The 22,432-nt window shown below is 45.1% G+C and overlaps 1 protein-coding gene across 2 annotated transcripts in view; it reads right to left on the minus strand.

Moving 5' to 3' along the window:
• Positions 1–22,432, minus strand: part of FBN3 (fibrillin 3) — a 115,481-nt gene that overhangs the window by 71,021 nt on the left and 22,028 nt on the right. For both annotated transcript variants that reach the window (XM_087769133.1, XM_087769132.1), the window contains exons 3-6: positions 20,918–21,000; positions 18,601–18,699; positions 13,884–13,979; positions 11,718–11,813 (exon numbers count right to left, since the gene is read on the minus strand). In XM_087769133.1, coding sequence (XP_087625259.1) covers positions 11,718–11,813; positions 13,884–13,979; positions 18,601–18,699; positions 20,918–21,000 — 374 coding nt within the window. The remainder of the gene's footprint in view (positions 1–11,717; positions 11,814–13,883; positions 13,980–18,600; positions 18,700–20,917; positions 21,001–22,432) is intronic.

Consider the following 22,432-nt stretch of genomic DNA (forward strand, 5'->3'; position numbering starts at 1 on the left):
CCCAATGATACCTATTTTTCTCTTTTCAATGAATGATTTCCATCAGCTTGGTCCCCCAGGCCATGGGAGCACAGCCTTGCAATTCTTTCTGTCTGTAACCTTCTGGGCTTTTGGAGCAAGACAAACAGCCAGCTCTGGGAGCGAGCGGGAGCCGATGCAACCACGGCAAGGCACTAATCTGGCAGATCCCTCTGCAAGCTTCTACCCAAAGAGATTCCCACACAGACTCTGGCTGCTTGTGATGGGGCTGTTCCCTAGCGAGCCCATGGAGGAGGCTGGCTGTGCCCTCTGGGACCTGCCGGGAGAGCTGATAACTTACAAATTAAATGCTTAATGGAGCAATTCATGCCCTGCGCCCTGCTAGAGAGACCGTGAACGTATGGTAAAGTACACAGGGGAACAGCATCCAAAAGCTACCAGCCAAACAACCAACTGAAAGGAGCCAACCAAAAATCCTGCCATTATTTCTGTTGCACTAAATGTGAATGCAGAGATTTTACAACATTGATTGTAGGTCTCGGCACACAACGCAACTCTAAATATCTGCTAAGCCTCTCAGGCTGTGTCCGTACGTGACAGCTTTGGTGGGGGGGGGGGGGAGGGTGGATGCAGGGAGAACAGCGTGAGGGTCTCCGTAAAGGGCTCCTTTCTCATGGAATACTTTCTCCACCTAGTCATTTCCTTACCTCATACAAACACAGCCGCATTCCTGATGTTTAACTGTTTGGACTTCTGCAGAAAAGAAAAAGCTGGCTGGGGCAGTTTATAAGGCCAGACATTCCAAGTGCTGAAAAAACATATTCAAAGGAAATAGTAAAGGGAGAACTTTTTTAAGTTTTCCTGTCCTATTTTTACAGTTTCCTGTCAAAGTCTTAGCCTGATGAAACCTGAGATAGAGCTCCATGCACAACCCTCCTCCAAGGGCTCTCTGCTGCAGCAGCATCGGAGGCACAAAGCACACGCACGGCAACACGGGGCCAGCAGCTCCAGCAGTTGTAGAAATGTCTGGGAGGGTTGAAGCAGGGGGCTGGCACTGCCACGCTGTGTCCTCTGTCCTGGAAGAGACCACGGGGTCAGGACGTTGTGGGCTGTTGAATTGCTGCCTGGTCAGTTAGTGCAGAGATGGAGGTGCAGGAATGGAGGTGCTGGGGGTGGCATGGGGGTTTGATAGCTCCAGACTCTTCCCCACATGCACACTTGCCCCAGGTGGAAACTTTGCACCTCTCAGATTCCTTTGGCAGAGATCATGGCTACAGGCAGGCTCCTGGCTATCGGGGGAAAGAGTATATGGAGATGGTGGCTGGGCTGGGCTGAGCTGTGACTGAATTTGGGGGGATTCCTCCTGGACAGCCGATGGTGTGCTCCTGGTAGGACTGAGTAAGGGAAGGAGAAATTTGTGTCTGCCAGGTCGAAAGCATTTTTGGGCAGAGGTTTGTGGACTTTGCCTACCTTCCTTCTGGGACAATGAGCTGGGAGGAAGTGATGGCAAGGACACTACTGAGCAAGGACTTCCGAACAATGTGGATGGTTTTTCAGGTCTTGCCTGATTGTACTAATGCTACTGTGGATGAGGTGCAGTCATCTGTCCGTTGCTGCATTCAGCAAAGGTTTTGTATTTCAAAAGTGGCAATGCTAGGGAGGGCAAGGTGTTCTTTGGAAGAGGCTTATCCACAGCTAAGGAAGAAGTCTCAAAAATGACCAAGCAGACACAAATAGTATGTTATTAGATTCTTCTCAGGCTGAATTAATGCAAGTGGAAGCATTGTGCTCTCCTTAGCCTCTTCTTACCCCAGTACACTCTAGCAGGCTTTGTCTTTGCATTCAATGGGAAGTGTTCCAGTTCCCTGCCACAAATGGGGTGCGTGGACCCTGCTTGGCTGGACCAGACCTGGAGCTGCTGTCCCACCATGAGCTGAGTGCCCATTCCCAGAACTGCCCAAGGGCCTTGAGTAGCTGTGGACAAAACAGTGCCTCTCCTGCGTTCCTTCTCATCCATCTTCATGGGTTTGCAGAGAACAGAGCTGATGCACAGCCTGGTGCACAGTGCACCAGAACTGCAGACATTCACGCGTCTACCTCCAAACGTGCTGCACGGAGCCCGTGACTGTGATGTGGTGTCGCATCGCGCTCCTCACAGTCAGATGGCAGAGGGCTGCTTACAGCCCTTGCAGAGAGAATCGCCAGATTTGGGTGAAACATGACACCAGCCATTTATCTTCATGCCACTTTTCTCCCACAGGGATCAGCAGGTTCAGCAACAAGAGGAGACTCTTACTCATGGACACCCACATTCTCCACAGTGAGAATGAGAGAGAGAAAGCCACATGCCACTGCAAGAGCGATGAAGGGTCAGAAGATAAGACCGTCACCTTCCTCCCCAACCCAGAGCAGGCAATGAGGTGCTAGCTGCGGAGACAAGAAGGTCCCAACCCATGCTGGCCCAGCCTTCTTGGCTCACTCAGCTACAGCTGACTCAAATGCTCCTGTGTTTCTTAGCAGCAATGCAAATGGCTTGCCTATCGACAAGGTCAACTCATGTGTCTCCTTGTAAAGACCCTCTTTGCTATTACTTATATCTTTGCCAAATTATACCTATTCAGGCTGCAACAGGTTTGTACCAAGGCTAAGCAGTTTTGGAAAATTCCAGTCAAAATATTCCTGTCAGATTTAAAGATAAATCTTGGGAATGCTGTCTCCGTGAAGGTCTCTGGAGGAAATTAATTCTGATTCCAGAGGCTGGTTCCCATCGTGCACAGTGAACTGGCCTCTGAGCCACACGCTGAACACCAAGCAGCAAACAAAGGTATGAAGCAGCTGTGCTTTGGGAGTGCTGCCCACCCTCTGGCAGGGGGGAAACGTAGTATGTGATTGTCTCATTAAAGATTGTACCATAAAGCCCATGGGCATGCAGGAAAATTATATGTGCAGGATGCATCTACATCCCACCAGTACTCCCAGCAGACTATGACTGGCTTTCTGCAGAGATCAGAGGGAAATGTGGTTTCACAGAACTATAATTATTTTATCAAGTAAACCTGTATGCAGGAGGAAAATGGCAACCTACAATTGAGTACAGAGTTGAACTCCACTTATGGTGAAGTTTCTGCCAGACCTTTCTGCATAAATGCAAGTCGTAGCAATAGATGTCAGAGCAATCTCTACTCCTTGGACTACAGCTGGTTATCAAAATGCTTTTTCTACCACAATGTAGAGAAATGGGAGCTTATGTCTCACCTTTGGAGGCAGGCTGAGGAGAAGGAACTCTATCACATATCTCAGCTACGAGTTCTGCTTTATGTCTTAACATCTGGATTAGCAGAGCACTAGGAAAAATCAGCTGAACGCCTGGTTTCTAATGAGGATGAGAAATCTCTTTGTAAACAGAGTCTTTTATTAAAAAGCTCATCTGGGGGGGGGGGGGAAAAATCTTAACCACTGCCAATAGCATTCCTCCATGCGATTTCTGGCTGAAGTAATTTCAAGCTTAATCTGGAACTGATAGGAAGAGGGACTTGCCGAGTGTTGGGCAAACTCGGGTCTCGGCTGCGTGCTATACTCACACCACCCAGACGGCTTTGAGTGGGCATGACAGAAAGGAGCCACCGTCGCCAGTGCTCTCCCTTGTCTTTTTCCTACCCCAGCAAACTGAAACCCAAGAAATGAATAAGAGTTCGTGACACCCTGGAACAGCCTTGCAGCTCAGGGGATGCATGTGGAGGCCCAGGCAAAGCGAATTTCAGTTTGGTCTCAGGAGCCACATCCCGGCCCATGTTTCTGGGATGTCTCTGTTCCTCTGGGATTGTTGCTGTGTGTTGCTCTTCTTTCAGGAGAGCAGCTGGACTGGGGCTCAGTTTCACAACATGCATGGACCTCAGGCACAGCCAGATGTTGTACGGAGGAGATATTTTTGACAAACTGACATTTATTCCCAGAACAAAAATTCTATTGGGCAGCTCAAATTAATTAATTTGATGTATCCTCCCCTGAAATGCAAAAGCTGAGATCAAAGACCTTTCCGAGTTATCTCAGATATCATTGAATTTCCAAGAACTATTTGTGGTCCCTTTCTTGATAGCATGATATATGTTCTTGCATGCCTGGGCTTTGGGGGAGTTTCCAGCTAAAGGTATGAGATACGTACATCCCTACTGATTACTTCACTAGCAGCAGCATTTTGGAAGTTCAGGACTGTGACCTGAGTTAGACAGGAGTGAGCAAAGGGACCACGTTTACTGTTGGCTGCTACAGCTTTTGCACGCATGCATGGGGATGAGACACATCCTCTGTGGCTGCTTCGTTTCTCCTAAGCCTCCAAATTAGACTGAGAATTTAGAAATAAAAATCATTATGAAGAGGAAACAGAAAAGCTGAGACAAAGCCACTCTAAGTAACTCCTCTCAGGAGTGGGGGGTGGAGAGGCCTTACAAGAAAGAATAATGGGGTATTCTGCAATATTCCCACCATCTGGAAATCTGAGTGGATTAAAGTGCAGTTTATGCTGAGACACTCGCTAGAATCCATCTGTATGTTAGAAGATGGTGTTTTGGATCATGTATTCTGTTTATATATGGCCTGGGGTGTCTGTCACTAGAGAAGCTACGGCTGGAGGGAATGCTAGAGATCATTTTGGATTTCTTTTTCCCTTAGACAAGACTGACTACCAAAATTAGACCTAACCAATATTTGTATAACTTGCTCTTAAACACCTACAGATATGAAAATCCACAGCCTCCTTATGCAATTCTTCTAGTGCTTAAATACTTCAGGACAATGGATGAGCGGCAGTTAGACCGATAGAAATCAACTGAAATTACGAGGATGAGAGGAACTACTGTCCTATACAGTAAGGATCTTTGAGAAATTGATATAGCACATAAAAAAATGCTAATCTGAGGACTTGTGTTAGTCTGACTCGTTGTTACAGGAGATTTCTTCCAGGACTGGAATTGTATCAGTTATAAGGAACCCTGGGTTCACTACCACCCCCTCCCAAAAGACATCAAAATCCTTTTGAAACTTTGGAGAATCTGCAGACACAGACATGTTATGGAGACTCAGAAATCCTCCCTGAGTGCACATCAAAGGAGATTCTCATGTTATGTACATGCTAAAATACAAGAAGATGCATCTTGATATAAGCAGAATAATAGCGATTCAGGAAGAAAACAGGAGCAGATCAGCAACAGCTTTAAAGTAAAAGGTATTGAGTAGCAATTTAGATGCTATCTGTCCCTTTTCCTATATACTATATCTTGTTTACTAGGGGATTGTGGAACTTTGTTTCTGAAGCTGCCTGGGACCTGCTTTTACCCACTCTGGTTATATCCCAATGTCCTGATGCTTTACAGTGCTTTTGGAGAAGCACTGGACATGCAGAACATGATCTGCTCTTCACTGAGTGCTCCGTGGCTTCATCTGGAGACCTGCCACAAAGAGACCAACCAAGGCTCTGCCATGGGATGGGATCCAGCCCCAGACACAGACTCTCAGGCTTCCTCTTTGTCATGCGTTCAGCCCTTCTAAGCACGGCAATTTTTGAAAGACCATGTCCTCCTCACTCAATGGTTGACAGTCCTTGAGGTATTTGGAAAGAAATAGGAGAAATAAGAATCTCTTGAAAACAGCAGTGAAACATTGAAAGACATGGATTCTGTGGGTGAGAAGCTGCTGTTTGAGAGCATTTTCACTTCAATCCAACCCAGTCCTGGTTATGGTTTTGGAAAGAGAGCAGTCCTGCATTGAGGACTATGGAAGAACAGGAGATACTCACTGCCTTTTCCACAGATGTTGCATGTCTAGGACCTGCTGTGGCTCTAATCCTTGCTTTTTTTCACGTGTCCGAAACACTGTGTGCAACAATAGGGCTTTGTTTTCTTGCGCTGGCTAACAAAGAGCCAGAACTCAGACACTGGATGCCGGTTTTAAGTTTGCTATTATCTTTACATGGACACAATCGCTTCCGAGGCTCTTCATGGGATACAGGACTTGGGAACAACCATGCAAGGCTTCAAGAGCACAGCACGCTTTCAGCTCAGCCCAGAAGTGTTTGCACTGAAGGACACCACTCCACGAGTTGGTTGGTTAAACTCTTGGAAACCTTGCACCATTAAGAGGAGAGGACATGCAGACCTAGCAGAATTAGCAAGGGCCTTCTGAACTGGACAAATTATAGGAACCACAGATGGTCTCCGCAAAGATCAAGAATGTTACTGTAAAATCGTTTTTTCCAAAGTAAAAGAAGACGTTCTTTCACGAGAGGTAGCAACTGGCATCCATAGTGAAGACTTCAGCATTTGGATGGGAAAAAAACCAAATTAACTCTCATCTTTGGAACACAGGAGGAGCTTCCACACCTTCACCTGAGTCAAACGTTGTCACTTTTTACAACAATTTTTTTCCTACTTGAAGGAGGGTGAAATCAGAGACAAGACATTAAAACGTTTCATTTTTCTATAAAACTAGTAAAAAAAAATTGGCCTCTCTCCCCACAGATTCATTTTTTCTGTACTGCAGCTTCTCCTCCAACACTGATGTAATGTGAGTTCATGTTACCGAAGGCTGCTGGGGTTATACAATATATTCACTAGTTCTTCATCCCTGAAGATGTCAAGTAGAGGGAGGAAATGATGCTAAGATTCTCTGAGTACCTAGCTATTAAGGTATTTACCTCTGAAGTGGAGTATTTCCTGAATGAAGTGTGAAGGTAGTTAGATTGCTTCCATTACAAAGCAGCCTCTTACTGGAGCCCTAAGCTGTTGAACATGCAGCTTGTTGAGTGTACAGCAGCAGACGCTGTCGCTTAGCATTCAGAAACCCAGTCTATTATAGTTTAAAAGTAAAATTATCTCTTTTTATGGTTATAGCAAAATAAAATCAAATTAAAACCCTAAATAAATCTGTAATTAGATAGATTTGTGGGGTGTGAATGCCTTCTTTTCATCAACACAGATGGACACATTTTTCAGTACTTGCCAGTCTAAACTGATACCCCAAATCTGTAGGAAAGCACAGCTCCAGAGAGCAAAGGAACAGCTAATGACCACACTAGAAAAAACAGCAATTGTACGAAGTTAACAAGCCTTTCTGAGAATCCCGACTCCTCAGCACAGATATTGGCTGGACTAATGCAGCTCTGTGTTCTTTGAAACAAGTTAGTATCTTTGCGGGGTATTACCTTCTGTACATATAATAATCTGAGATCATGGCACCACGCTGTGCCTTGCAGCGGAGGGAAGTCTACAGACAACTATCTTTACACTGTTCAGGCATTTACAGATTTTAAATCTGTAAGGATGAATTGGTCTGAAGTCCAACATCAAACAAGCCAGTGCATGACAACCAGAGACTCTTGCCTAGACCCTACTATTGTTTATTTAACACTGTGGCTCCAGCCTGGATGTGGCTTATTTGGGAACACCAAGAAGAGCAAATGCACAGTTGACTGTATCTCAACACACAGTCCTACCTCAATCGTGCTCTTATCACTGTTAGCTGTCGATTTATGAGCTCTCCTGCAACCCTTTGGTGACTCCTCACAGTTCCCGTGCTGCAGCAAAATGGCTATTATTTTACAGAGAAACATAACCGGGTGATGTAATGAGCTGCCCAAACAAGCGCAAGCAGTGGGCCAGACTCAGGATGGAGCAGCAGAGCTCACACTGCTTTGTCCTATGCTTAGAACATAAAATCTCCACATTATCCAGCTATGATTCAAACCAACTGCCCCATTTCAGTAATGGGGCTGGAAGAGATGGAGCGATGTATCCTACAACACGTCCTCTCTTCTGCAGGCTGAGTGTGGTCTGATCTGCCAACCCAGATGGTTCCTATCAGTAGACATCTCACAGCACAGAACTGAGGGAAATGACTGTATGTATCTCATCTCTGCTTTCTTTCCTGAAAGGCAGTGAAAGCCAGCTTAAACTACCTGTCATTTTCTTCATGCTCTGTAGCCAGGACAGTCTCTCATTTTGTGCTCTGGAAGCAGCAGACACAATGATGCCAGAGTGCTGCATGTAGTAGTTGGCAACGGTTCCCCCATGAGAAACACCACGGTAGCTACTCTGTGTGGGAAGGAGGAAGGTGAATGATGCCTCACTAGACAGTAACTGGCATTAGTGGAAGCTCTCTGCCTGCGGAGATGCAGGCAGGAATCTGAGGAATGTCCAGAGGACTCAACCATGTACCCAGCTGTGCTCCGAGAGCATCACTATGGAGCCTCGGGCTGAAACCTGGACTTCCTACATATGAAGCCAGTGGGTCTCAGGCTCTGCTTTGAGCTAATCCTTCTTCAAAAAAATCTTTAGGACTCACAGCTACACTGAGAGCTAGGGATGATCCGTGTGGCCTCCAAGCCTGCTACTTGAGTCTCTTGTTACTAGAGACTCCCAAGGATCCTTGTAAACATGTCAAATACCACGGCTGCTTCAAATGGAGAAACTGAACAGAAATTCAACAGTGGTCATGTCTCCAGTTAAGCCTGGTGCTTAGGGACTTCATCTTAACAGGCCTAGTGATGGAGCAGGAATTCATTTGCTCCTTGGAAGGGTTAAGTTCTTTGCTGTCACACTAATTACTCTCAGTAGGTCAGTCACAACCACCTCACCTGGCTGCAAACTCACAGGCTGCCCAGCCAGGAGCCTCTTTGAAAAGTGTAACTTTTAACATCTCTCAGCAAAGCAAGCGCTCTGTTTGTCTTGGCAGGGAAGACCTGTGTATACACAGCTGGAGAGCTTGTTTTGTCTCTTAGTACAAGTCTGGACTAAACCAAATCTCTAAAGGCTTTGTAAAAATGCTCTCTTTATTTAAAGAATTTTATACATTACAAGATGTCTCCAAAGTCTGCCCCTGCTCAGACCCCTTCTTTCCCTGCCTCTCCAACTCTCTCTCCACTACCACGCATACAGAGTCAGGACAGTTGGATTTTTTCAGTCCCTCCTGGCATTGCTGTATCCAGAATTTTCTTTAAGAAACTTCCAGCTTTCTTTTCAAACACAGCCAATGTCCGTATCGATTTATGAATCTCAATACTTCAGATCCCTGTGAGCTAGAAAAGAAATCCACTCTACAGAAACAGTCCTGGAGCTCGGGTTTAGGGTTTTAGGGGAAGGAGTCTTGCAAGGTAGAGCCTTCAAAAGAGAAAGGCTGCTATCGTAATACCTTTCTATAACTAAAGCAATGCATATCTACACGTGTATGCGTTAGAAAAAGGCAGGGAGAGGGTGTGAAGAATATATAACTGCAGTGCTCGACGGATATACGTGTTTGCAGGAGAGTACAAAGAAGGAACAATGAATGGTTACTTCAGTAAATGTGTGTGGAGGCTTTTAAAGAGCTTTCCCTTCTCTGCATCCAATAAATGTGAGGCTCAAACCACAGCAGAGGCCTTTTATGGGGCACCTGCACCATTAGGTTCAGTAGATACTTTTGCAACCCAGGGAACGTTGCACAACTACGTTGAGTTCTGCGTATTTCTGCTGGCCACTGTTCAAGCAGGGCTGACTGATGCCTGGGCTACCGGAAACCAACTGTTATTCCTATCTCACCCTCTAAATCACTTTGCCAAGAACTTGGAAAAAAAACATTAAAGGCAAGAACAGTCCAATCCTTGGACATGGAGTTAAACAGAATTAGCTCGATCTCAGGAAAATGAGAGGCTAGAAAAGCAGAATATTTCCAGGATGCTTTGATCTTAATCCTGCAAGTTTGCACATTGGCTTCATGTTTCAGTTTCATTTCTGCTCTGTGCCACTCTGACCCTTGCCAAAAATCATATCAGAGCAGTTGTGAGATGTCCATCTAAGCCAACAGGAAAGGGAGAAATTTCACGTCTCAGCCAAAACCTCAGTCATACCCGCACTGCCCAAACGTAAATCTGATCTAGCCACTCAGCACACGCTGGCTGGATGAAATACAGCAAAGCCACATGTCACTAAGAGCCATATTCTTAGCTGGTGAAAACTGTGGTTCTTAGTGGAGATTCATACTGGATGAGCAGCTGGCATCAAACCGCATGAGGTTTACAATAAACCAGAGTTGGCTTATGTTTCCCTTCGAAACATTTTTACTAAAATAAGGTCTTTCACGGAAAACCTTAAGTTCTGGTCATAATTTTCAAAGTTTTTCAAGTAAATATAGTACTAAACCATAAAAATAATTTTGCAAAGGTTGCAATATTGACTTTTGGGGTTTCAGGTCCATCTTGATTTGAAAATTATTGGCTGTTAGCGTTGGTGACATCATTAGTTTTAATTTTAGATGGTACATGGTATTGACCTCCTTCACCCAAAAGTAACTGTCTCCTGAAGCACACAGGACAGGTCAAATTCAGGCAATAAATCGAGTCGCTCCAGGAATTTGATTCTGTATAGTGAGAGACGCAGGAGGCTGCAGAAATGGTCTTACTGATAGGGGAGCTGAGTGCTCGCCCAGTGAACTGCCGTCTACCCATGTCTGACGGAGTTCCTGTGCGAGCTGGCCAAGTCCTTAAACCAGCATTTTGCACGTGGTCCCTAACTGCGTGTGGTCCCTAACTCCTTAGACATCACTCCTCTGCAAGAGCTGCAGTGAGTTGCACTTACAGTGCTGAGCGGGATCAGTGAACGCTGAGAGTCCTGCAAGTCCAGCTCAGGGTAACTCAAGATAGGCACCAAAATTTGCTGGCTGTATTGGGTCTGACTGGGATGGAGTTAACTTTCCTCATCATGGTGCTGTGTTTTGCTTTTGTAGCTAAAACAGTGTGGGTAACACCCTGGTGTTCCGTCTGTTGCTGAACTGTGCTTGCACTACGTCAAGGCTTGCTCTCCAGCCCCAGTTCAATAGTCTGGGGCTGGGCAAGAGGCTGGGAGGGGACACAGCTGGGACAAGTGACCCAAAGCGATATTCCATGACTTATGACATCATGCTCAGCAATAAAACCTCAGGGAAAGAAGGAGGAAGGGGGGAATATAAGATGGTTACGATGTCTGTCTTCCCAAGCCACCATTACAGGTGCTGAGGTTCTCTTTCCCAGGAACTGGCTGGACATCTGCCCGCCGATGGGAAGTAGTGAATCAATTCCTTATTTTGCTTTGCAACTGCACACAGCTTTTGCTTTCCTTATTAAACTGACATAATCTCGATCCATGAGTCTTTTTGCCTTCCTTCTACCTTCTACCCATCCCAAAGGAGAGGGGAGTGAGTGAGACGTAGGATGGGTGTTTGGCTGCTGGCTGGGGTCAACCCACCACACTGGCACGTTTGAAAATTTTGGCTTACATTTCTTTTCCCTTCTCTCTTAGTGTTTAGGAAGGGACTGATGGTGTCACCTTCCCTTCCTGAGGATGCTGTGGTAAGGGGCTTCCTGGCATTTCTAAGCCACTCCCAGGTTATCAAGACAAGAAACAGGGAAATGCCCAAGAGAAAAATACCCTTTTTGTACTCAGCACAGGGGTTTATTGATATTTAACAGACAGCTACAAGGGGCCACATGTGGAGTGAGGAGGATCCAGAGACATCAAACAGCCATGCAGTCAGTAGGCACTTTGCATCCTGCACATGTAATAACCAGGGATGTCAGAGAGTGCTTTGGGCATGAGGTTGTCATTACAGGCTGTATCATCAGGCAGAGGAATTGAGCAGAAATTCACATCAAATTGAGGATCATCTTTAATACACTTGCTTACATATACAACTCCTGTGCTCTGTCAGTGATAACATCATGCAAATGTGTCCCTTACCTCTCTCACACTGGGGACCGGTGAATCCATAGACACAAGCACAACGGTTTGGTCCAATGCATCGACCTCCATTCTGACAGCCATTTTCACAGACGGCTGTTTTGAAATAGAAAGAGAAATCAGTGATTTCTGCTCTTAGTGAAACCACAGTCTGAGAAGTGTGGTGCTGGCAGGACTTGGAAAATCACCTACTTCGTGTTGTTCACCCGTCAGGGTGAACGTCTCCTCCATGCAGTGAACATACAGAGAAAAGTCTGATATTTTGTTCCTGGAAAATTACTTCCTGTTTATGAATGAAGCCATTTATAAAAAGGCCATAAACTCTTATTTCACTTGAGAGGATTTCCTGTGCTCTGGAATCCAGTTCATTCAAGTCAGCATTGGGATTTAAATGTCAAGGTCAAGATGAACTGATACAAACGAGAAACTGCATAAAGGCAAATGTTTAACGTATGACAAGAGTGGAACATGAGGAGAGGAGGCTTGTTTGCCACTTAATCCCACGTACCCAAAGCAAAGAAGAACCAGTCTGATCAGCACACAAGTATTCATTGACTTAAAATTGGACCTGCTACCCTCAGTTGAAAACCTGCGGTCAATAGTCTAGGACCGAAGTCAAAGGAGTAGGTTGCTGATTAGTTCCTGGGCTGAGGCTAAGCTAATTGAGCAGGATGTAGGAACACTTCTGCAGACGACATGAGCAATTGCTGGTTGTGACAGATGCCATTGACCTATTAAAATCTCAGCAGCTGTAACGACTAACAAGAGGAGTACTGTTATGACACTTCCTAAAGTTCCTATACGGAGCTTCACTCTCTGAGCTACCCAGTTGCCCAACACCACCAGCGCACTGAAGATGAGAAAAATATAATCTCATGAAAGGTGAGGTCCACGGCAATCTTGTATGATACCTCAGTGTGGCCCTCGCTGGTCTAGTGCCAAGCTCTGAGCTGCAGAGAGGCCAGGTACTGCTGCATTTCACAGCCTTCAAAGGCTACACCCATCTTAGAGCTGAGGAAGCCGAAATCTGCTCTGCTGGGACGCTGCCAGTGGGACTCTCCATTGTTCCCCACCCCGTCAGTGATGTCTTGCCAATATCTGAACCGTTATGAAAACTCTACTGAGGATATTATAGGTGGAGCTGGTAGCAGCACATAATTAAGGTTGCCTAGCGCGTTCCATTATAAGCCCCGGTTTGCTGTTACTTATAATTTTCCCAAGCTTTAGCTGTTCAGAATGAAATTTTCCATATGGTGTGTCTGCCTTTAGTTGAACTTTTTGGAAAGTTTCAGCAAAAATGAATCAGTTATAGCTGAGGATAAGTTTAGGGGAAATATGGTGTTTTGCCCATCTTTAAAAAAAATCTCTCATCAACTTCACTGAGAACTTTAGTGATTCTCATATTGATACAAGGATTTGAAATTTGCCTGGAACGTTCCATTTGATCAGAAATTCTTTCAAAACTATTGTTCATACTTGCTTACTAGACACTTATTAAAGTTGTTGTTTGGTTATTAATTCTACAATGTGCATGAGCAATGACTTAAAATTGCCAAATATCTTTCATGGGAAAGTAGAGGGAAAAATTAGATTTCTCCCTATGAAAGGTATAGGTGCTTTGACAAAATAGGAAACCAAGTCATGAAGCGCTGTAAAATTTCTTTCAATGACTATATTGAGGTTTCCCCATAGAAAGTCAGTGCTGTCAAATAAACAGAACTAAAAACTGAACCCACCCCAAATGTAACCAGGTGTAATTTATAATCAAAAAATGTTGGTTTGTTTCGGGTTTTTTTGTTTTTCTTCTTCTAATTGAAAGACGACTTCATTTGAGCTAAAATTAACGTTTCCCACAAACAGCCCATTCTCAGAGAATATGCTGTTTATCTAAAACTATTAACAGAGAAATGATATCTAATATGCATATATATTTGTATATATATTTCCATATATATATTTACAGTGAAATTATATCTGTATCTATACATAGATACAGATCTATACCCCCTAAGGACAGCAGGCTGAGATTCCACTGGAGAGGAGAATAACGTGATGACATCAAAGATCGCGAGTGTGTGCCAGGTGACCTAACTAGTCACGAGGCTGCATGGATCTAGCCTTGCCCTTCAGCTCACCGTATATACAGCAGGTTTTGCAGGTACTTACGCTGCCCACAGTATGTTCCAGTATAGCCTTTCTGGCAGAGGCAGGACTCCTCGTTGCAGCTCCCACCATTCATGCATCTCACATTGCAGGTTTGGACTGTGGAGAAGAGCAGGGAAATATTACACAAGGATGCAACAAATTGTCTGACAGGAGGTGAACACTTTCTTGGTCAAAACTTTCTTGTCTCGGTGCAGAATCTAAGGGTGATGTTAAGCGTCCAGTTCCTTCAAGTTCAACGGAGAGACTGCTGACTTGCATGGTAGGATTTGAGCCCGTGGTGTGGTTAAAGACTTGCACTTTTACTGAGGTATAATTACCCCAGAGCTGCTTACAAAACTAAATACCATAGTCTGTTCCCTAGACGTAAGACATTTTTATTATTCCTGTACCTGGTAGCATTGAACTGTTCAGATAGGGGAAAGCCACGAACATGATGGGCAGTGTGAAACTGGGAGCAATTTAGGGGACATGATCCTTCAAGTCCATCTCACGCAGGGCAAGGTATCATTGTTCTCTTATGGCAAACAGTTTTCAGAGTAAGATAAATAGACCTCATTCCACAGAAACCAAAGACACTCATCATTTTACTTTATTAAGGAACCTACCCCAATTAAACATTTGCAGCTTTGTCCTTTCTACAGGACGTCCTGCCAAGACTGCGAGTAAGGGCGTATTTCCTGATATCTCCCTTTCTTTGATAACTCTGTCATTCTAAACAATTCTTTCTTTTAGGATACTACACTTTTCAAATATTTGCACACCCTTTTTATTATTCTTTTAGATTATTGCTCCATTTTAAAAACACGCTTTTCACATTCTGGGCTGTCTAATCTTTAAAATGCCTTCGTATTAAAAGACGTATGAGATGTTTGGGGGGATAGAATTTCTTTGGTGGAGGAAAACCGTCAACTTTTAAGATATTTCTCTTCCTTTTACAACTACTATGGTGCCTTACTGGTGAGATTCATTTAATACAAGAGGGGTTTTTTAAGAAATCTGAAAAGAAAAGCACATATCTGTTCTGCTTTCTATGTTAGAGTCCAAATTTCACACTAGATTATGACACAGTGAATGTGACTAATGCACTGTAGGAAAACAATAGCAATAAATAAGAGTCGGGAAGTTTTATCCTGATGTAGACACAAAGCCAGTGTTGGCTTTAACTGTTTCATCACTATTCAATGTTTATGGAATGTGGTATTAAAGTAGAAGAGCCCCAAAGGGGAGGTTTACTGCTAAACACTGAGTTACAAATACAGGTCAAACAGCTTTCATTCTTCACTGAAGCTCCTGGAACAATGCATTCTTCCTTTGTAAGATGTGACAACTCAAATTGCAAGTGCCTGAGGTTATAGCAAGTTATGTGAAAACTGTTTTTCAGCATGTACACCACAGTTCATGTCTGCCAGGGATAGGAGGGGCTGTGACTTGGCAGCTTGAAGAAGGTGGGGCTGGAGAGTGCATATGTGAGTGGATGCTCAGCTGTGGCTTGTGTCTTCTCTGTGCAAGCAACATCAGTTCCAAGCAGGGAAGAGTTGGGGCCAGGGCAAGTGAAATGTCTGTCCAAAAGGTAGTAGGACTCCGAAGTGTCCAATAGGGATAATTATATGGTTGACGCCTTGTTCATAGGAAGCCTGAAAGGAAGGAGGAGTGGAATGGGAAGTCTCAGAGCTTTGCATTCAAAATGCTCGGCACATGTGCTGTACATTTAATCCATGCATCGCTGGTGTGGTTTGAATTAGTCATGATGTCTACTATTCTTCCTATTGCTCTATGGCCAGAGATCAGGCCAAATTTAGATGAAAGCTTAATCAGTAGGGAAACTAAGCTTGAGGCTTCAAAGCATTGCCCAGATTGTCAGACGTGAGACCAGTCTCTCTGGGAAAAGGCACTGTTTCCAGCACATGCTTACCCTACACCCCTCACTACAATTAATCAGCCCTGGGAAAGCAATTACACACAGCAATCTGGGAGGGCTGCCCAAAGACAGAGGTAGCAAGGAAGTGTCTGTCTGTCAGAGCTGTCCATCTGTCAGAGCTCTTCCCTATACAGCATCCTGAGCCTCGCATTCAATGCATTCAGCAAAGGGTAAGGTTTAGTGAAGTTGAGAAATTTTGGGAGTTTGGTCTGGACATAAGAAGAGTCCTGATGCTCATCCAGGTACTTTCCAACTAATTGGGAAAGACTATTCCTGGACCTGCACAGAGCAGGTCCCATTTCTTACTTCTGCCATGATCGCAAAAGCCCCGAGGTCCCATCACCATCTGACTGATCTCCAAGGCTGGCACTGTTAGAACCCCCTGCACATTTGGAGTGCAGAAGAACATCTTTCAACCAAGAATTTAAAGGCCTGTTACGCTTTGTCAGGATTTTCCAGGGTAGCAGAGACCAAAGTTCTAGGAAAGAGAGAATGACAGCTCGCCCTAGTTAACTTTTCCCATTATTGGATTGGATTAGTTCTACAATTTATTTTAAAGGATCAGTGGCTGCAGCTGTTCTGCCAGCCATCAGTAGTGGAGTTTGCAGGCAGGTTTTCTGTCTGCTTACTGACTACTACTATCTAAACAGTCACTTGCAAATTACTCCTAAAATATCTTTACTCCCCGAAGTAGGAAACCAACCTTTTTGTTATGACAGAGAGAGGCAGAGCGGCTTTTATTGCCTCTGGAATGCACAATTTGTCTGCTTTACCTCCCTGAAGCGTTCATGATAAATGCAGATCCAAACATCCCCACAATGAATGCCAGATTTGATGAAGCCCCTGCAGAGGAACCCACCCCCCTCGAGTGCATGCTGAAATCCACTCCAGGCTCAGGGGAATGCCAGGTCTGTGCCCAAATGTATATACTGCTTACAGCATTCCTTGCATTCCTCTGTGATTGCTAACATATGGACCCTCACTCCAGAAACTTGTGTGTCTCCAGGACCTTCCTCTCCGCAAAGCGTGGGGAAGGTCTGCGGAGCAGCGCACACATAGGCTCTGGTGCTGAGCCCTTGCTGGGGACATCTGCAGGGCTGTAGGACAACGTGGCACTTTGGAATCAGATTCTGGGAATTGCCTTCTTTGAGTCACACCCTGAATGTGGTTTTGAGGTTTGGGGGGGCTAGTTCTCTGGCCTTCAATCAGATGCTTGCAAGTCACTTTATTAACAATAGCTTGCCTACAGATGGGCAATAATGGAAAATAAATTTCTGGGTTGTCTCTAGCAATGGCCATCTAAGACCTAAAAAGACTCTATAAAATCCCATTAATTTCTGCATTTCACATAAGCCACTAGCAAAATCAGCCTTCTTAAAACAATACCGTGCCACAGCTCTGTTTCTTTGCTTGCAGGATTTTTTCTCGGCTGGTGTGTTCGTGTAGTGTCACCATGTAGGGGTGGACTGCTTATACAGTCAGGTGCAAATCGTCACCCAGTGTCATCGCCCACATTTCGAGATCTGGAGTGCAGGCCAGCCCCCATTCACACACTGTTCTCAATTTAGAAACAACTGAAGCCCTTTCGGGCAGACCTGTTGGCCTGTGCGTAGCCTGCACTGACCCAGGTGGGTCTCTGTGCTGGCTTACAGGGGCGTGGGTGGAAGGGCTTGCTGGATGTCTCCATCCAGCCTCCCCACAGATCAGGTTGGCTATGACTTTGTCTAGCTAAGTCTTCAAACACCCCAGGGAGGGCAATCCCCCACAGCTCTGGTTACCTGTCCCAGCACCGCACCACCCTCCAGCGTAAGAAAAATTTTCTTCATGCCTGAGGATCCCAAGCTTGAACATCCCAAGTGGCAACTTGTGGCCATCAACCTCTGGTACATGACTATTGACTCATATCCAGCCTGGTGTCTACCATAACTCCCAGGTTCTTTCCAGCAATACAACCCAGTGGAAAAGGGGGCACAGAGGAGCAGTAACTCCCTTCCAGAAAGCACACAAGACCATTCGCTATCAGGATTTAGACTCAAGCAAGAGGACTGTTTTCTGTGCAGAGCTATGTACTGCAGGGCAAAGGAGCGGTTGCAAGCAGGCTCTGGTCTTGAATACCTCCTGCAGGGATTACCAGAGGGATATGGGAATCGCTTTCTGGACTGTCACACTGCTGAGTCCTCCATAGTCTGTTTTTCAGAAACCTCAGCCACCCAGTCCTCTTCCCAGAGCTTTCCAGATTTTTGTCCTGAAGGTCTGAGATGGGAGAACAAAGCAGAAAAAGTGGCAATGCAGCTTCTGCATTCCCAGCTCTGCCAGTGTGCAACTTCATCGTGTCACTGCAGTTTGCTAAAAAAGCTGGGCAATTCTCCCCGACATCCAAATCACAGTCTAAGAAAAACTTAATTTCTCCATTGGAAAAAAAAATATTTGGTTAACAAAAGCAGTGACAGATTTAATTCCACTTCAAAGAACAGCCAGAGGTGGATGGACTCTTTGGCAGCAGCGTCGCTATTTGCTGCTGTGAGATGTGGTTTCTGAGCTGCATCCTGTAGGATTTCTCATACCAAAGTAGCAGAAATTGCAAGCAGGTTGCCAGTTTTCTCCAGGTATCAGGGGCAGGGAGGACCCTTAGTAAAAGCACCACAAGAAATGAAAGATTTCATGACTACTGCCCAATTCAGATTAGAACCTGGCTGCCAAAACGCAAAATATTTCAAAGATTTCCTTTCATTGTAACTGGGGAATTTTTAAGAGAGAACTACTCCGGAGGGAGGAGAATCACCAGCACTGTTCTCTTACCTCCAGCTGAGCCACAGTTGGGAGAAAGTTGTCCATTGGAGCATGTACACATGTTTGGCCGTGAACAAAATCCATCACCACAAGAATTCCTGCAAATTGCTGGAGGAAGAGAAGGACACAGTGATTAGCACAATGTGCTAGCCTGTGAACTTGCTCGCAGATGTGTTTTTGGCTGCTGAAAGGGTGTGAATTCATCTCTTTTAAGAATAATAACCTGGGGAGGAAGCTGGGGCACCTTTTGAGGACCCTGGCATGGGCAGTGCAACAGTGGGAAGGACCCACTTGTTCACAGGGAGTTCCTGGAGACATCTTCCTTTTATCAGACTGTGGCTGGTCCTGCTATCACATTGCATTTTCAGCAGCAGAGGACGGGGAAGGCACATTTCACTACTTTTGCCTGCTAAAAATGTTTCTCAGCAGAGACAAGTGACGTTCACACTGAGCCAGGTTGTTCTTTTCCTTAAAATTTTTCTGTTTCCATGGAGCATTTTGCAGTCCGTGGTCTGGCACTGAGGAAACTGGCTGTTACTGAGATGCATCTCCTGTTGAATGAGGGGCTGAGCCTGAGTCAGCCAGAGGTGCATCAGCAGGATGCCTTCATATCAGTCCCCATCCTTTCTTGCCTGGGACCCCTGCTAATCTTTTCCCCTTCCTGTGCCATGGGAGCCAAGAGCATAGCTGGCAGTATTGTTCCACCTGTGTAAGCACAGATTTTATTAGAACCCCATGAAAGTATCTCATCTCTGTGTGTTTTATAAATACAACACACGGTCCCCTGAGGACCTCCAGCCCAGATGGCATGTTTTACAGTTATGAGAAAAGTCAGCAGACAACCCTGAATGTCGCTAACCCCGCATGCCACTGAGCAGCTATTTGGCTGTGAGTTCCTTAACCCTTCGCTGCAGCCAGCATTAAACTCAAGCCTTGTATCCTTGGTGGGGCATCCACTGTCCATGGGATGGCGAGAGGGATTTTGTGCGTTTGCCTGTCTCTTCTCGTGGGGAAAGGAGAAGGCAGAGAACTCCAGGTCTTACCATCACCTGGGGTGAAGTCAGATGCATTTAACTCTTGAGTCATCATGCCTCTTTATTGCCCTTCTTAGTGAGTAAAATGCCATACTCTGGCACCAGTTCCTCATTGTGTGCAAGGACACATCAACTGGCCCCATCACTCATAATACAATAGACACCATTTCCTTTGAGAGGAAAATATTTGCAGCTTTGGGCTCAGTTTTGTACATTTGAAGTCCCAGACAGCTGTATATTAGGAAACACGAGGTGTTTCTCTCTAAGATGGCTGAGTTTTAGACTCTGAAGGTGGAATTACTTCTGAAATATGTGACCTGTATTATGTGGGAGATCCTGCCAGAGGAGCCCACTGTTTTCGTCAACTTGAAACCTCCCACTGTCAATTATTTTTAGGAAGCTTTGGAAAAGGGCATTCACATACAATTCCAAGTGTGCTCTAATGCAGAAGATTTATTCAGAAAGCTAAAATACCAGCAGATACAAGCATTCCATATCGCTGTCTATTTTGTATGTCCAGGTTACGGTTAATATCTCCAGGACACCATGTATTTACTGTGTTTCAGTATGAAGCATGAGCAAATGCAGGTACAATTACCCCTATTGTCTCCAATGAGAATCTCATTTATTTACTCCTGAGCCGACTTTCACTTCCCATGGGAGCGTCCTCCAAAGGGCAGGCTCCTTCATCTCCCTATAGTTCATGCCTTTAACCTACAACAATGCAAAACATCAGCTCCTTAATGGATTTTATAGGTGTATATCAGCACTTGAGAGTACAATAATGCTCTACTCCAAACAGGAAAGCTACCTGCCAAAACAGAGGTGTGATTTATCTAAATCAGCATCCTGCTTTGGACGGCCACTCAAAGAAAGATGCAAATTCCTGCCTGTAGACACTGTCTCATGACATCATGTTTGCAATGTCAGCATCTAGCTCGTGTTCTAGCAACTAAATTATTTCATCTAAACAAGCAGCTCTAAAATAACTTTCTCAGGAGTCACCAATAGCTTTCCTTTGAGGCTAATCTTCTAAAGCAGGCACACAAACTGTCGAGCAACAAGGAACACAGTGGCAATTTGGCAGAAGATAAAAGGCCATGCACTAAATGGGACCAGTTGCAACCACCCTGCTTTAATCAAGACTAGCAGAGATGAGAACTCCCAGCAATCGCTGCTCCTGTCCCAGTGGATTATGAAATGTTCTGTCATCTGCTGAAGTGCGAGATATGCATTCCTTCCCACACGGCAGTTAGTTCCCTGGTGCCCTTAACAGGAAAATGGATACTCACGGACAATGCACTGGTTCCCTCCGGGCAGCGTTTTCCAGCCGGGGCAGCAGTAGGAGTGGAACCTCGAGCCACAGACATTGGGTCTGAAAATTAAAAACAATTTTTTCCCTCTGTTTCTGTGCAGTGCCATTGGATAAATTCAGCATGTATCAGCACTGTAGGAGAGCAGCTGAATAACCTCTTGTGTGACAGTTCCCTGCCAAACTCCATTCCCTCACTGTGAGTTTGAGCAAGCCATGTTTAATTCCCACCGAAAGGAGCCACCATACGTTGTTTTAATAACAGACTTCTGACCTCCCTGTGCAGAACGCTTTGGGGCTCTGATCTTACAGTGACCCTCTTAGGACCACATGGAGAAGTGAGGAACTGAGGCACAGTCAGATCTACCCTGACATGAAGCCAGGGCGTGGGGCCATACCACAAGGTTAGACACAGCCAGCTGGAGACCTGCATTTCCATGTGAGGAGAGGGAGACCTCGATACCAGACAACCCTAGAGACCACAGGCAAGTGAATGTCTTGATAACCTCAGGAGGAGGAGGACAACTGTCCCTTGTGAACGTAGCTTAGCAGCGCTGTTTATGCATAAGGTGGACAAAGTCCTGCTCTTCCTTTCTGACTCCGCAATTAACAAATTCCTGCACACTCCGACTTGTCCCTCAGACAGGCTACCCATGGTTTTCTTTGTCTTCATTTGTTCGTTGGATGGCTTAATCAATGTCACATAGCAAAGACAACAGGAAACCCAGCCCCAACACATACCTCAGCATGGCATTTACGCCATGTGCCATGCTACACATCCACACATGAACTAACAGACTTTCCAAGAAAAATTTCTCCCCAAAACCCATGAAAACCACAAACCTATGTAATGTTCATACTCTTGTGACATTGTCAAGTGTGGAGTCATGAGAACGCAGCCCCTTGCAGAGATGCTGGGGCTCTAACACAGGATCAGACAGATGGGGGAAGGCAGTAGAGAGGTAAGTGTAGACAGAGAGTTTAGACCTTGCCTGGACCCTGGCCAGCAACCCTCCAACCTCTTCTTGGAGGTCTGCTGAGGGATCACATCTTTTAGAAAAGCATGACAATTTGAACTAAAATCACCAGCGAAAGAGCATACACTTCGGAGGTTTTCTACTGAGTAATAATCCCCACTGTTAAAACTATGCTTTATTTTGGGGTCTGAGTCTATCTAGCTTCTACTTTCAGCCATTGGATCTTGTTATATCTTTGCCTGCTGGACTGAAGAACCATTTGTTAACAGTCTTTTCACCCAGTAGACCTATGTAGGTTGTTACATCACCCTTTAATTTTCTCTTTGATAAGAGAAGGAAAATATCAGATTAGTTTGTCAGGATCTACTGTACAAAATTTCTATATCCTCATTCTAATTTTTACTAATTAAGTTTTACATCAACCACTTCAGCGGATTGCCTGGGGCTGGTGATCAGCTATCATCACCATTGCCCAGACAGGATGGGGTTATGTGAATGAATCAGATTTGGCATTTTCT

The sequence above is a fragment of the Nipponia nippon genome, unplaced genomic scaffold (assembly GCF_047370975.1).
Source record: "Nipponia nippon isolate SJK-2023a ecotype South Korea unplaced genomic scaffold, ASM4737097v1 scaffold_31, whole genome shotgun sequence".
NCBI classification, from domain to species: Eukaryota; Metazoa; Chordata; class Aves; order Pelecaniformes; family Threskiornithidae; genus Nipponia; species Nipponia nippon.